Source organism: Crocodylus porosus, unplaced genomic scaffold (assembly GCF_001723895.1).
Source record: "Crocodylus porosus isolate Cpor-Errol unplaced genomic scaffold, CroPor_comp1, whole genome shotgun sequence".
NCBI classification, from domain to species: domain Eukaryota; kingdom Metazoa; phylum Chordata; order Crocodylia; family Crocodylidae; genus Crocodylus; species Crocodylus porosus.
The window spans coordinates 33,977,147-33,992,947 of record NW_017728907.1 but is presented as its reverse complement, the minus strand read 5'-3'; the positions used below and the strand labels follow the sequence as shown (position 1 = coordinate 33,992,947).

General features: G+C 40.5%; 1 protein-coding gene across 2 annotated transcripts in view; it reads left to right on the top strand.

The window, feature by feature from the left end:
• RPAP2 (RNA polymerase II associated protein 2) overlaps positions 1 to 15,801 on the top strand; it is a 70,479-nt gene that overhangs the window by 30,408 nt on the left and 24,270 nt on the right. The window contains exon 12 of one of the 2 annotated variants that reach the window (XM_019531108.1): positions 1,351 to 4,420. The exons of the other annotated variant lie outside the window; for it this stretch is intronic. Within the exon in view, the coding sequence (XP_019386653.1) occupies positions 1,351 to 1,489 (139 nt within the window). The 3' untranslated portion in view covers positions 1,490 to 4,420. Of the gene's footprint in view, positions 1 to 1,350; positions 4,421 to 15,801 lie in introns of those variants that run through there. 2 annotated transcript variants of the gene reach the window in all.

Below are 15,801 nucleotides of genomic sequence, written 5' to 3'. Positions count from 1 at the left end.
TTTTTTAAAGAATTTCCTTTTTCCTGCTAAAAGAATCTGTGTTTACCTTTAGAAATACCATTGTCTTGGATCTCAAAACAGTATTTCGTTAGTATATTGAATGATAATTCAAGTATACCCATTTAACACACAGAAAATTATTTGACAGGCATAACTTCAGGGCATTTTTAATTATCCCCCAAAATGTATTTTAATATACTTTTATGTATCATATAAAATTCTTATATTAAATTGCTATATAATTTTATTTTATACTATGTGAAATGAATTCTTAAATAGTTTTTTCCTTAAAGTCTGTTTTCATATATTTCTTCTCAACATATTTATGTGTGAGAAGTTCCAGGTAATAAAAACTATAGTCATGTAAATTAGGTGACCTCTCCTCTGACATTTTCTACTTTAATGTTCAGGTTCAAAGTTAAATAGAGACAAAACTGTAAACTTTATAGTGTTCTAAAACAGACTTTTCCATTACAAATTCATATTAAACATTTAACATTAGTTCACCTTTTAAGAAATCACTGGTGGTTTCAAACAGTGTCAGACCCTGCCTTTCAGTGGGGTTAAAACCATCAAGCAATCTTTGTATGTCTTTCAGCTTGAATTACAAAATTGCAAAAATCTTATTTCAGAAACTGTTTATTACCGCACTGCTGCTTCTTCTTTTGGGCTTGCTGGGTCACTGGAGCCTGTAGGACAGAGAAGTACTTACCAGACATTCACAGGTCAAGAAGTGTTGTGGGCCAACCTCATAGCCTCCCCAGTACTGCACTTACTTTCTTTGATATTACTTCAGTCTGACACATTGTTCTGGCTTTACTGTCCCAAGGAAGGCTATACCAGTAGGCATTAGAGTAGGCTTCAGCGAGCCCTACATCTGTGTCACCCAGCTAGATACTGCTCAAATGATTCATTAAATCAGAACACAGAAAGTAACTTTACTTGAATGCCTTAGTATAAATTTTTTATCAGCTGTAAGAACAAATCTTTTGTCATTTTTACTATATACCTGTATGGTTGAATTGGTAATTTGTGAAATGGATCTTATGCATTTTTCAGGCAGTATATTTACATTTAGTGGAATAGCGAGTATTTTGTTCACAAGTGAAAAACATGGTTTTGGTTACCTGCTACCTATAGTGCTAATAGTGAGTCCTAAAGGTTTATGATTATTTAAATTTTGGCAGGCAGTCTTTTCTGCAAAGTCAGAAGTCAACAGTCAGGGCATTTTCTGCTTTCTAGAAGCCTTGTCTTGAAATAAGAATCCTAGTAGAGATTAAAATCTCATTTTAACTTTATTCCAGTGAAGTCAAAATGAAAAGCCTCACACTTTATTCCTCCTGTACCTAGTGGATTATGGTGCTTGTCATCAGCAGCTGTGTGGTCATCACAGCCCCAGGAAAGACTCTATGTAGTCCAGGCTGGGAGGCTGCTGAAACCAACCCTCCCTTACCTCATGGATAGAAAGAGGACTTTTACAAGCATGTAATCTAGCAGTGATCTGGCCCCGTGATTGAACAGTAGCCATGTTATTCCTAAAGCCAAACAATGGGCTAGCATTAGCAACAACTTAAGTTAATTGTTTATATCCCACACTTAAATTTATGATTATATCATGAGGGCTCTTAATGTAAAAATAACGTGGGGTATCAGGAGAAACAAAAATATGAGTAAGGGGATGTCAAGACTACACAACAAAATAACTGTTAGGGTCCCAAGAGTGGGGTGTATATGTCTTTGGAGGGTTAGGGGGACAAGGGTTGTTTAAGTAATAGAGCTCTATTTCATGCAGTAGATACTTTTGCTAACATGTCTTGTTAATTCAATAGTGGATTTTTTGGTTCATTTTCAGAATATCCTTAATACCTTCTGGCATCTGTAAATTCTACTTTGCTTTTGGCCAAGTTTCTATTCTTATTGGTGTCTTGAATTTTAACAGGATGTAATTACTGTTAGTACACCATTGCATGACATTCTCCTTCATTTGTTTAAAGTAAGTGAGTAATACATGATCACTGTGTATCAAATATAAGATATTAAGTTAGTAGCATGAACTCTCTGTGGGACATCTAGATTCATACTAAAAAGATGCTGCAAAAAGGGATGGCCAATCTGAAAATCCAGCCTGAGGCATTTGCATCTTATTTATTACATACAAATATGCTGTATTTCTTAAATGTGCTTCCTTAAACTAAATTTAGACATCCAGTGAAGAGATTGCATTCAGGTATCTTTAAACTCTTTCTAAGATTAAGTAGACTTTTAAAATCGACTTTCAGGCCAAAAGTCTTGTTTAGTAACTTAAGTTATGATTGCTTGCAACATGGCCCTGTCTGAACATTTACTTTCTGAATTTTATGTTTTAGCCAGCTGCTTTCTAATGCAATGTAAAATACAATACTGAATGGTGGAACCTCTTCCCAAAAGGTCTTTGCTTGATCTCAAATGAAGTGGATAAATAGATACATATATGGTATTTCAAGAAAAAGAGTGGAGAACAAAGTATAGAAGATTAGTTGCCACACAAGCATGGACACTTGCTGTTTTTAGTGTATACCCCTGGTACAGACTAATGGAAAGCTTTCAAGATATTCTCAAAAACATCTGCTTTCATCTTATTTATCTGAACTGGCTGGTTCCAGTGAACTGTGGTCAGTTTTATCTGCAAAGCCTATGCAGCATCCCCCTCCCCACCTCCCCTCAGGCCCCCGCCTCTCCCAAAAAAAGCTTTAGCGCATTTCAGAATGTTCTGGGATTAGCGTATAAGCATCAGGATGCAATATTTAAACTCAACATGATGACAGTCGCTAAACAAAAAAACATCTTTAGATGTGTGCAGCCACTTTAGGTAAATGTATCATGTGGAGATATACTCTAGAGATTTGCTCTCTGAAAAATGAAGGCAGTACACGAACTGAAGAATCTGCATACTAGTATCTGTTGTTATTACTTTGCAAGCTATAGCCTATCTATTGCTTAAAATTGAAATCTATACATTGCTTCCAATGGGCTTCAGTTATTGATAATTCTGCTGAATTTGTTTGAACATTGCAATCTTTATATGTGAAAATTTAAAAGATATTTAACACAAATATCTTCTGCGCAATGCCAAAGTAAAGTAGTTCCCTTATTCTGCAGATTGGTTTTTCTGTGATTAGGTAGTCATATTTGTTTAGTTTAATGAAAAACGTAAGCTTTTAGTCCTGTTACGTCTGTAGAGTCAGTGCACCTTAGACAAACAGCTGAAAGCTATTTTGGTTAACAGTCCTGCTGCTGATGGATAATGAGCCAAATTCCAACTAGGAAAAAAAATTCTGTTAAAATGGATCTTGCTGTTGTTCCTAATTTTAATCGTTTGATGACTAAGAGTTTAAAATGTTCTTTTGCTTTTTCCTGATTTAAGGACAAATTAATGCCACAGTGCCATCTCTACAGCATAATTTTTCGTCATTCTGATTTACTGTGTTAAAAACCCCAACTTTTTCTGCAAGTTATGCTAAGCAAATGTATGTTTTCTTCCATTTTTCTCCTCTTCTTGATTAATGGATTATAACTGTTTTCAGTTAACAAAATGCAGTCGATTTTTTTTTTTTTTTTTTTTGATAAACAGATCTTACTGCTACTTGCCTTATAAGCAGATTCAGTTCTGCTTATTCATCTTAAATCAGTAGTCTTTACTGTACTTCCTTCTAACGCTGTTCAGATATTACTTGGGGAAAATATGTGCAGCACAGAAACTTATGCAGGTAGGGCTTTTACTTTTGCTAATTATGGATTTAATTGTGAAGTATAGCCTTCATTAAGTTAATTAGATTAATCTTTATTAAAATAAGTACAAAAAAGAAACTAGAAGTTAACACAGTTTGGAAGAAGGAGCAGTTGCTTTTTCCCCCCCTAATGTAAGTGGCCTCACTTGTGGTCTGGGAAAAAGATTTACGAATTGTATTCTTATGCATAACTGCAATCTAAATTTAAATATACAGCTAAATTTTTTTTAATTCAGCACTCCCAGGAGACTTCTAAATGTGCCATGTATGATACAAGGCTCAAATATATTTAATATGCAGCCTTCCCCTGTACATTTTATGGAGACATAAATAAGTTTATCACTACTTTAAGGTATCATCATAGTCACTGGCTTCATCAGTCAAGGAGAAGAGCACAGGATACCTTCCAGAGCTCCTGGTTGCACAGGTAAATGTGTCCAGGTATAGACTGCATTTTCTTATGCACCCATTAGTTCTGCTACTCAGTGCAGGAGAAAGGTGGAGCCGTGGCCTCCTTTTAGATGTCTTGAACCTAAAAACTATCTTGGAGGGGAAAGCTAATGTGTACATGCATGCAGGAATGCAGGACCTGTGATCTAGGGCTATGTGAAGCTTCAGTCCCTGATTCTATTCGGCTCAATTTGGTGGCCAAATCTCTGAATGCAAATTGAATCAGAGGACCTTTTAATCTTTCCAAATCGAATCGGAACCCTCAGAATCAATTCGAAAAGATTCGGACATAGACACAGCTTTAAATGTTTTTTTCTACATACCTCTAGGTAGCAGGGGCTTGTGAGTGTGGTGCTGGTGCATATGGAGTGTCCCACAGAAGCGCAGGGGTCTCCCCAGCACGCTTAGCAGCAGACCCAGAAGTGGACCAGAAGCACATCCGGGTCCCCCAGGGAACTTGCTGGCCACTCCCACCCCCACCTCGGCAACTGGTGCTTCCTGGGTCTAGGGGGGTACCCGGTTTACCCCTGCAGGTGACCGCTGAGCCGGCAGGCCTGCTTCCAGTCCACTTCCAGGTTTGCCTCTGAGCATGTGGAGGGCCCCCCCACACTCCTGTGGGACACTCCATGTACCCCAACATCACAGTGATCATGAGCTGACCTCAAGGTATGTAGAAAAAACTTAAAGTTGTGCCTATTCTCTGAATCAGCATCGAATTTTTGGATTTGGCCAAATTGAATCAGGGATAGTGATCTGAATCAACAAATCAAATCAGAGTCCCTGATTCGGGCCAAATCCAAATCAAATAGGGCCTGTTTTGAACACCCCCACGGTGATCATGTCACACTCTGAGTGTGAGAATTGCATGCAAGGAAATGAAGTGGCAGCTAGGTCTTAGCTCTGTGAGCTACATAGTAGCTTATGATCAGACCCTCCAGTTTGCCCTCCTTCACTACCAAAAAAAGAAAAAGAAAATTCTAGAGAAGAGAAAAATACAAAACTGTATTTTGCTGGTCAGCACGTTTCATAGATTTCATAGACATAGGGCTGGAAGGGACCTCAGAATATCATCAAGTCCAGCCCCCTGCCCCAGGGGCAGGAAGTCAGCTGGGGTCATAGGATCCCCGCTATGCTATGGAGCTTCTGAATGGAGCATCCTAAGGAAAATTTAGTTCACCTTCATCTTCCCTTTTATTTTAATCTACAGGCCACAAGTACAGTACAGAAGGTGCAGTACTTTCCTCTGGCATCTCATTTCTGTCCCCTGTGTAAGATATTGCTCAGGTTTTTATACCAGCTGTAGTCCTAGCCCTGTCCTAAGGACACTGTACAAAATTGTCAGGAAGTTTTGTCACATTGACTCTTGCCCTTTGGCAGAATGAGTCGTCATGTCATTTTGAACTTCATGCTACTGTTAACCTCAGCAGTAAAAAACCTGCTAGTCCCATTTAGGAAAATAAGTAGGAGTTATATAATATTCTGAATGTTTAGTTTTTTATTTATTGATTTTTTTAATCCTTGTAATAGACCTCATTGTTTGCTTTTGCTTCCTCTAACTGTAATATGCTAGTTTACTGAAACAGTATGTGTAATTGCCCAAGAATAAAAATAAACCATATATGCCATAAGTTCAAAAAATTATGCCATAAGTTTCAAAAAGCTTTTTTTTCCACCCTTTTTAAAACATGAACTAAGCTGCACTGTAGTGTATCTAGTTGTGAAGGAAAACATGATGTTGCTGTTCAATATATTATTCTATAATGCAGAGATCAAAGCTGTTAATAGCAGGATTTAAACTTGGCATTAATCTTGGGTACTTTGGGTTCACCCGCTGAGCAAACTTACTGTAGTATCATAGGGTGAATTACAAAGCACTAGCTTTATTTATAATGAGAACATCCCTTTGAAAATGTGCCTGCTTCCTTATTAATGCATAATCTTCATACATTAAATGCAAACATTTTTATCATTGAAACATAACCCATCTGTTAGAAAAACATACAAGTTTGAAAGATTGTGACAAATGCATTCAAAGCTTTAATTTTATCTCTACAACTTTCTAAAGAACATTTGAGTTTACTGGAAACCTACCATGTGAGTTTCACTGATGTTAGAATTTTCATAGAATGTAAATCAGTGTTGAATCTGGCTTACTTTTTCTGAATCAGGCAGAAAGTCTTAAACAGTGGCCCAAAGCTTGGTAAACTTTAGCTTATTCCCCTTTTTAGACTGAGGCCTTATACAGACATTCAGTTAATCCTGGGAGAATTTGGAACGACCAAGGTTCAATCACTCCCAGGAGAGTTGCACCTGGGAAAGTGAATATCTGTACATGCTGAAAGTTATTCCAATATAACTATGCTAAGGGAGATACAATTTAGTTCTCCTGTTCTATTTAAAAGCAGTATAACTTTTTGTGGGTATTCAGAATATCAACTCTTGATCATCTGCATTAGCACTGCATTTTTTTATGCTTCTTTGTTACTTATGGTGGACTTCATGGGCCCAGGTAATAAAAAGGGACCATCTAAATAGGCAACATTTCATCAGTGGAATTCTGGTTTATTTCTGTCTTGTCACTGTTTAAAGTTACAGATACGATATCACCAGCACTTTTGCCTTAACACTTGCATGGATTTATTATAAATAGAAGACTCTTTCCTTTTGTCTCTGAACACTGTTGCAGAATCCTGCTTCCTTTTAAAAATAAAATTATGATGTTGAAAACAAATATAGTATTTTTTCTGGTTCCTGACCCTGACTTTCTGCTTTTGCTTAGACTTGGGTTTTGGATTTCCCTATGGATTTGTCTTCTGGTTCTTAACCCCTAGCCTGGCTCTGTGTTCTGACTTCAGCCTGTGGATTTCTCCTTGGACTTTGTAGCACAGCTTCTGACTTTTCAGATCCTGACCCTGGCCTGTGTTTTGGGTACTGCACAGTGATTTCTCTTTGAACTTTGTAATTTGGCTCCAGGGTTCTGTCCCAGCCTCTGGTCCCCCAACCACCCCTTGGTGGCCAGATCATTAAACCAAGCCACCTACAACCTGATCTGTAACATCCGCAGGCTGAGTTCAGCCCACCAGTCATATGTTTGACATATCTCTGATCTATAGGGTTTCTTCTACCTAGTCATTTATTTGGTACAGTACATGAGACTTAACACTAGTTCAGATAAACCATTTGTCTGATCCAGTATGGTCACTGCTTTTTTATTCCTAATGCAGATTGTTTAAATCGGAGAGTAAGTTGGACAACAGAGGGTATGGCACTTTTGAAATATGGGTGTTTTATGTTAGTGAAAACAAGGAAAATTATATTGCCTCATTAGGGAGGGAAAGGAATACATGCTATGGATTAAAACATGATATACAAAGTGTATTTCTGGAAAATGGGATATGACCAAGATATTAGAAATGTAGAAGGTCTGTTTTAGAGTGCATGGAATCCAAAAGGGCAAGTGGCTTTCCTTGACAGGCAGGATATAATTAGAGCAAACAAATTGCAGATGGAAAGGCAGGTAATAGTTTAGTAGACTTCTGTTTACTACTGTTTACTGTCTAGTAATAATAAGACTAAAGAGATTCAATCTTCTTGAATTTAGAAACCAACATGTGGTAGGTTATCACATATTCCCCTGTAATGAAAGCACGTAAAATTACAGTATATATTTTATTCATCTAAAACTGACAGTATCCTCTTTTATTAATTATAAAGATGGAGCTACTGCTGTTTACATAATGAATACCCAAGTAGGATGTTTTAAAATAATGTATGTGAGAGCAGTGGAAACAGTTTTATTTCATAACCTCCTCTCTCATCCCCTCACCCCATCCCCAAGTCTCCAAGGAAAAGCTTTGGAGGCTTTTCCATTAGATTTGGAAGGTGACATAACTAACCAACACTTTGAAAAGTAAATCATGAAACTGCAAAACATTTAAGCATTAGTTAACTTTATTAAGTCATTGGTTTCATTAGAAGTACTTGTGAGCGAAGTTGTGCACATGCTTCAGTACTCAGAGCACTGATTCTCAACCAGAATGCTACAGCGTCTTGGCATGCTTGAGATCCTTTTGAGGTACTGTAGAATGCTATGCAGTATTAGCACTGTTAGGTGTGCAAACATGATTCTTGGGATAAACCCTGGTGGGTGCATCCCCACATGCAGGAGTGCGTGTTTGCCATGGCACAAATAGCAGTGGCATGTATTTGTGCTGCTGCTTTGTGCCCCAGGGTAGCCCCCTGCATTTATACTCTGGAGCATGCCAGATTGTCTCAGGTGGGGTAGGGGAGGCTGGGGCCAGCACCTTTGTTGGCCCTAGCAGCCTTACCTGGGGGTCTGGGCGCCTCCAGGGGCAGCAGCAGTGCCGATCCAGCCACACACAGCCCAGCTGGCAGTCAGAGCATGGCTCTATACATCTAGACTCTGTTTCTGGCAGTGCATGCTGCTTTTTGCGGCTTTTTTTTTTTAATATATATATACTGGGACATCCCAGTATTTTGGCACCGCACTGTAAATTTGCAGTGCAGAGTACAGTTGCATGTTCACCGTTTGCAGTGCCACAACCACACATGTATGCTTGACTGGATGCACCCATGGAGTTCAAATAGGAATCCATCACATTAAAAAAAATTCTGACTTCCTGAGTTCTCTGCAACAGTGGCTTGCGCGCTCTTCTTTCTTTTTTTTCCAAAGTCCAAAAATGAGTGAAAACTAAGAGCTGGCATTGTAGTAGGGGTGCCTTAAGTCTAAAATGGTTGAAAATGACTGTCTCAGAAATTTGGGGGTTTAGTAGATTGTTTCCTATCTAGTAGGAATTGTATATCTTCTCCAGAAATAACAGCACAGGAAATTATCTTTACATTTGTCTGGAGAAGCTAAAGAAACTTGAGACAATCTTACAGTAAAATGAAGTGTTTCTTAGAAATAATTTGAGATTAATGTTTTTAGAGGGAATAAGGAGTTCTTAAATGCAACTAAATGCTTCCTTTCCCTTTTTAGCACTGTATTTCAAGTCTGGTCTTTAATACCTACCCATTGCATTGCTTTACAAACAAATTTAATAGCATCCTACGCATCTTAGATATGGAGAAACTGAGGCAGAGTGAAGTGAATTGTCACGGTCACACAGCTAATGAGTGGTGAAGCTAGAAATGTAAGAGAAGTGGTAAGGTTTCCAAGGCCAAATATTTAGACCTACTCTAAACAAGTGTTAGGGGAAAATTAAAGCAGCGTGTGCATTAAATCTTTTTTTACTACCACCAGTGGGGCTGCAAAAGTATTCTCAAAGAAAACCCTCTTTGAGAGCCCGAGGACTAAACGAACAGGGATTTTGTAAACGGGGAAATTTAGTCAGAAAAATACTGATGTGCATATATTTCACGTCTTTTTGACTTTGGACATATTTAGTGGTAAGTCTATTCCTGGCTTAGCTCTTTACTCAGCTGCAGTATTATCATAGTATTATTATTATTATTCCAGGTGTTTGATTTGTATATTCGTCTGTGGGATAGATAATCAGATTATCATGTTAGAAAGTTCTAAAACTAAACCATGATCAATTTTATGATCGTAGTTTCCATAGTAACTGAGTGCAGGTGAGTACATTTATAAAGTCAAGTATTGATGAGTTATTTACCTAAGTGGATTGCTTTATTTCTTCCACTTGTGACAACTGTATATCTGAATTAATCTTTACCAAAGACTTTTCCATAGCATTCATATATTCTTTAGTTGTCATTGCCTGTCAATTCTTTCTCATTCATTTCTGTGGTACCTGTTTATGAAAGAGTTTCATCTTATTTATAAAGTGTGCTTAGGTTTATGTTCAAACCAAGTATATAAGTATCCAAAAATCTGTTGGCTTCTATATACAAAGTGATTTTACAAAACTTTATAAAGATTGTAATTTTCAGAATTGTTGCACAGCCCCTTTTCTGAAAAGCTTAGCTCCTGTCTTGCAAAGATTTGGTGTTTGTTTATTTTATGTTATCTGAGTGGGACATATTTGCTTAGTAAGTTTTCCAGGATTGTGTCTACTTCCACCCAACCCAAGAGTATGGTAAATATGAAAAGACTAGAATTCATGAAAGTCATGTTGCAGGAGGAATTGAAAAATGGAATGGAAAAATCAAAGGGAAGAGGAGAAAATACAAATGAGTAGTGGATTTAAATAGTTCTTTTGGACACATCAGTTGGATTAAACTAGATCTGACTCTGAAATGTGTGCTGGAAAAATTAGATTGGTAAAAGCAGTTTTATGGCAGACAGTTGTGATTTGTCTCAGATTCATCTCTTACTATAAATTGCATTGGTTTAATACAGATAGTGAAAACCCGTGACAATATATGCCACTGAATATTTTAAGTGTGTTAATACTTTGTGTCTATGTATAAATGTTAAACAAATTGAGTTAATGGTAATCTAAATGTCAGTATTGCGTCCTGATTTAAGATGCAAGAAACACCATTTGATCGTGTCCATTAATCATATATAATAATGGACCGTCTCCTCTGATCTGGCAAAGCTGTGCTTGGCATCTGACCTGAGAAAAGAATGAGGAGATGGTTTTGAGCCATCTTTTATTCTTCATTAATCTTAGTGGCTGGCTCTTGGTATAAATTAGAATTCCTCTGTCTGGCACTCAACTCCTCAAGAAGTTACTTTCAATTTTGCTGACTCTTGTGACTCTTATTTTCTCACGAAATGAGCTGCTGGGTTTTCTTTCTTTTTTTAAAATGTAGTTTCTGAACTCATGTGACTTGGTCTTAGCATTTATTTAAAACATGGTGGCAAAAAACTTTGAAAGCACAGAACGTAATTGCTTAACCTCTAATATGTATTTTTCAAACTTATCTTTAAAATAGCCTTATGATTTTTGAATGCATGGGATTAGTAATACTGCCTTCTGGCATCATTGGATTACAAGAGCATAGGTTATCTCCACCCCCATGCCATGGGCCAGTCCGTTATGGAACAGACATACCCCAGAACTGGTCATGCTGGCTTTCTAGTTGCTTGATGAAGCTGTGCAAAGCAGCCAAGTAGTAAGGAAGAATGTGAGCTGTCATCTGTAAAATAGTCTGCCTTCTGCTCTTTTTCTAGAACAATTATGATGGAAACTGAATTAACCGTACATCTAAGGCAGGCGTACTCAAGTCCTGTCCCACGGGCCGGATCCGGCCTGTCAAGCAGTACCTTCTGGTCCATAGGGCTCCCCACAGGTCCAAAAACTTGCTAGGCGAGGACAGGAAACAGTAGTAGTGTTAATTGGTGTTTCACTGCTGCCAAATTTCTGGACCTGTGTGGGAGCCCTACAGGCTGGATACCATAGCCCTGTGTGATAGATAGCTGGCAAATGAGGCCAGATTGGGACCACACACCAGCTCCATGCCACTCATCCAGCTTCCATGTCTGAAATGTTGGGCACCACTAACTTAAGGCAAGGAAAATTTAGAGGGATGATATTGCCTTACAAAAATACTGGCAATACTTACCGGGCACAGGTGTAAATAGTTATGTATAGGTGTTGATATTTAGGCCCTTCTATGTACTAAATATAAATTAATATAATGAAATAGGTATGATTTAATAAGACTTAGGAAGGTGAAGTGCTGTATGCTTAGAGCCAGTTTTCCAGTTACTTCTCAGACAAAAATTGTCTTAACATGTCACTGTACACTGCAGTAGAATTGTATATGTTGTGTAAACCCAAACCTTACTTACTCGTTTTAAATGTCAAGCACACGTCATTAATGTTTTAAGTTAATCTGTGCAATTAATTGCATATATACATAGAAGTGCATATTCTCCTTTTCTGTAGGTCATAGTACAGTTTCATGGATGTAGCTGGTGTTGAATTTTGACTCACTGTATTTTGTCTTTGAACATCCAGGACAGTTTTAAAAATATCTTCCTGTTTGACATTTAACTTTCTTGCATCATCTGTTGAATAAACAAGGTGATGTATTAAATCATTTTCTCTGTACTAATATGAAAATCTTTAACTTTGTGACTTGACCGTTTAGCTTTTAGCTATACATTTCATTAACCAAAGCATAGCCATTCTTAGGAAGTTAGTAGTATAAACTCTACATTTTCCCCCTGCCCTAATTCTTTGTGATGAAAGGATTTTATTATAATGTTCCATTGATACAACATCTTTGAAGTAATATGGCTGTCTGTTGCAAATAACAGCTGGCAGCTGACAAAGTAAGCTTTAAATTGCAGAATGGGCAGGTGTAGTCAGTACATCCTGCTATTCATGTTAATAGCTTTGTTTATTAAGAAAAAATGTTAGTCTTTTGATTTTAATATGTCTCTATCAATCCTGTGTCTTTTTAAGCAACTGCTTTTGTAACTTATTAAGTATCCGTAGACTACAGATATGTACAGATATATGTTGTCTAAAATTTCCCCTATATGTTCTGATATAGTGCAATGAATGTTCTTCCACTGTAGTGTATACAGCTAAAATTGAAAAACAGCGTTTTCATATAATGTTTTATCAAGGTGGAACCAGACTCCAAACTACTGTATGAGCATTTCTGTTAACCCAGCAACACCTGTGTAGGGTAACTACTATATGTTTTATGGAGTAATGAGGCACAGGCTGGTAGTGTGACTAAATCCAGGGGAACTCAGTCTGTTGCTCCAGGAATAAAGCCCAAACCTGTGGGTTAAACCTCCTCACAACAATATATATCCAGTCTTGTTTACATGCATCTCAATTAACATTTATTTCTTATAACCGATTAATAAATATCATAGCCTTAAAATGATACATGTCTGAATACAGATCTTCGAGCACAGTAGGTTAGTTGTATGCAGATTACTCAACAATAAGATCGGGGTATAGGTTATAGCTGTTTTGGTCTAAGGATATAGGCAGACAAGGTTCTTTGGATAAATCCAATGTCTTGTAGACCAACTGGTTAGTCTAATAAAAAAATACCAGATTTACCCAAAGAACCTTGTCAACGGTATTATTGTTGTATATAATTATTTTTTGTTTTCCCCCTAACTGAAATATATAGTCATCTGTGTATTATATTTGATACCCTTGTCCCTCTGAAATCAGTGTAGGAGGGTGTAATTGAAGTCAGTGATAAAGAATTTTATTTGGTCTGATGTGTGTGCCTTAAATAAAAAGTGGGGAAAAAGCTATTTTTTCTTTAAAGGAAGAATATTAAAAAGGAGCAAAATTATTTGAGCAAATTGGTGACTTGCGAAGACTGTGAATTGAGAAATTGACAGTACTGGGAGCACTGCACAAAGTTAACTTTTGAATTCATCTCACATCTTGCAATAGGATCATAGGAAAGTAGGGTTATAAGCAGGGATACGGGTTTTCCGTTTCCCACGGAAAAATGGAGAAAACCACGGATTCTCTGTTTTTATAAGAGAAAACGAGGATTTCACTTTTTATCAGAGAAATCTGTGGATTCTCTGCTTTTGCAAAGGGCTCTTGCAGGCTGGCGCAGCTCCAGCCTGCAAGAGCCGATTGCAAAAAGGGCAGGAAACCCCCAGCCCTGGCTGGATGGGGAGGAAGAGGGGCTCAGGCTCACACTTCCCCTCGCCCCTGGAGCATAGAGGTAAGTGGGGCAGGGCTGGGAAAGATGGTTGGGGCCTGAGGGAGTGGGGGGTGCTGCCAGCCCCAGGCAGCACATTGCAGCTGGAAGCAAGTCCAGGGGGTGAGAGCAGGGCTGCCCCTCTGTGGGGGGCTTTGCGGGCAAGAGATGCGGGGCACTGTGTGGTGGTGCCTGCCATGTGCAGGTGGCACACATGCCGCCTGGCTGCCTGCCCAGGGGAGGGGGAGAGGGAGGCTGGCATGTGGCCGGAGCACAGCTCCGTGGTTGGCTCTCCGGGAGCTTGGGCTTGGAACCAGCGGCTGCTGCCGCTCTACCTGGAGGCCCGTGATGGCGGTCACGGCCACTGCCTACAAAACCTCCTGCTGCCACGGCAGAGCCATGCCTGGAGCTGTGTGGCCGGCTGCCAGGCAGCAGCGTGATGGTGGCTGGGCAGCATGCAGCTATCCCCACCACCACCCCGCGCTGTGTCGCCACCAGACGCACGGCTCCAAGCACAGCTCCACAGTGGCAGCGGGAGGTTTTGTAGGCAGCAGCAGTCACTGCCATCACGGGCCTCCAGGTAGAGTGGCAGCAGCCACCATGTGCAAGCCCGCGCCCCCATCCCTTGCTGTGGCTGCAGAACTGGTCATGGAGCTGTGCTCCAGTCACATGCCAGCCTCCCTCTCCCCCTCCCCTGGGCAGGTAGCCAGGCCGCATGTGTGCGGCCCATATATGGCAGGCACCACCACACTGCTTCCTGCATCGCTTGCCCACAAAGGCCCCCCTGCAGAGGGTCACCCCTGCCCTCACCCCCTGGCCCTGCTCCCAGCTGCGATGTGCTGCCTGGGGCTGGCAGCACCCCCCACTCCCTCAGCCCCCAACCATCTTCCCCAGCCCTGCCTCACAGACCCCAAGCCCCACTTAACTCTAGGGTCCAGGGGCAAAGGGCATGGCTCTGTGGTGGCAGCGCTTGCCGCCAAGCCCCTCGACCCTGCATGCAGCTGCCCGCACCACCACAGAGTTGTACAGCTGGTTGCAGGGCATGCCGCTGCATGCAAGCCCCCCATTTCACCCCTGGCCAGGTAGCACATATGTGGCCTGCACAGGGTGGTTGCCACCGCACTGCTGTGCCCTGCGCCACTTGCCCACAAAGCCGTGCAGGTGGCTGGGATGGTAGCACAGGGTGCAGTGGCAGAGTTGCGGTGGCAGCCTCTGTGTGTGAACCTCCTGTCAGGCTGGCTGGCATGTGGGTGGCCCACAAAGTGCCACCCCTTCCCTCACCCTCTGGTCCTGCTCCTGGGAGTGGGTAAAGGGGCACCCCCCCTTCTTGATCTGCCTCCCCAGCACCTTCCCCTGACGCATACTTACCTGCTGGGGTGAATGTCGGTGTCTGTGTCTGTGAGTCTCAGGGGCTGTTGCACGGAGCATCAGGAGGGCTGTTGAGACTGTGGGGGCGAGTGCGGGGCACCAGCAGGGCTGAGGGTGTCTTTTAATTTTTATCACAGATTTTGGGTTTTTAATCAGAGAATTTGCTATTTTTAATCACAAAAAACCAGGATCCCTGGTTATAAGGCTCTGTCCTTGGACCCATATTGTTCAACATCTTCATTAATGATGTGGACATTGGAGTCAGAAGCTGACTGGCCAAGTTCACCGATGACACCAAACTTTGGGGTAAAGCATCCACACCGAAAGACAGGAGGGCAGTCCAGGCTGACCTGGACAGGCTCAGCAAATGGGCGGATGAGAACGTGATGGTGTTTAACACCGAAAAATGAAAAGTTCTCCACCATGGGAGGAAAAACCTGCAGCATCCTTATAGGCTCTGCAGTGCTATGCTGGCTAGCATTATGGAAGAAAGAGACTTGGGGGTCATTGCTGACCACAAGACAAACATGAATCTGCAGTGCGATGCTGTGGCTACTAAAGTGACCAAAACGCTGGCTTGCATCCATAGATGCTTCTCAAGCAAATCCCGGGATGTCATTCTCCCCTTGTACTTGGCCTTGGTGAGGCC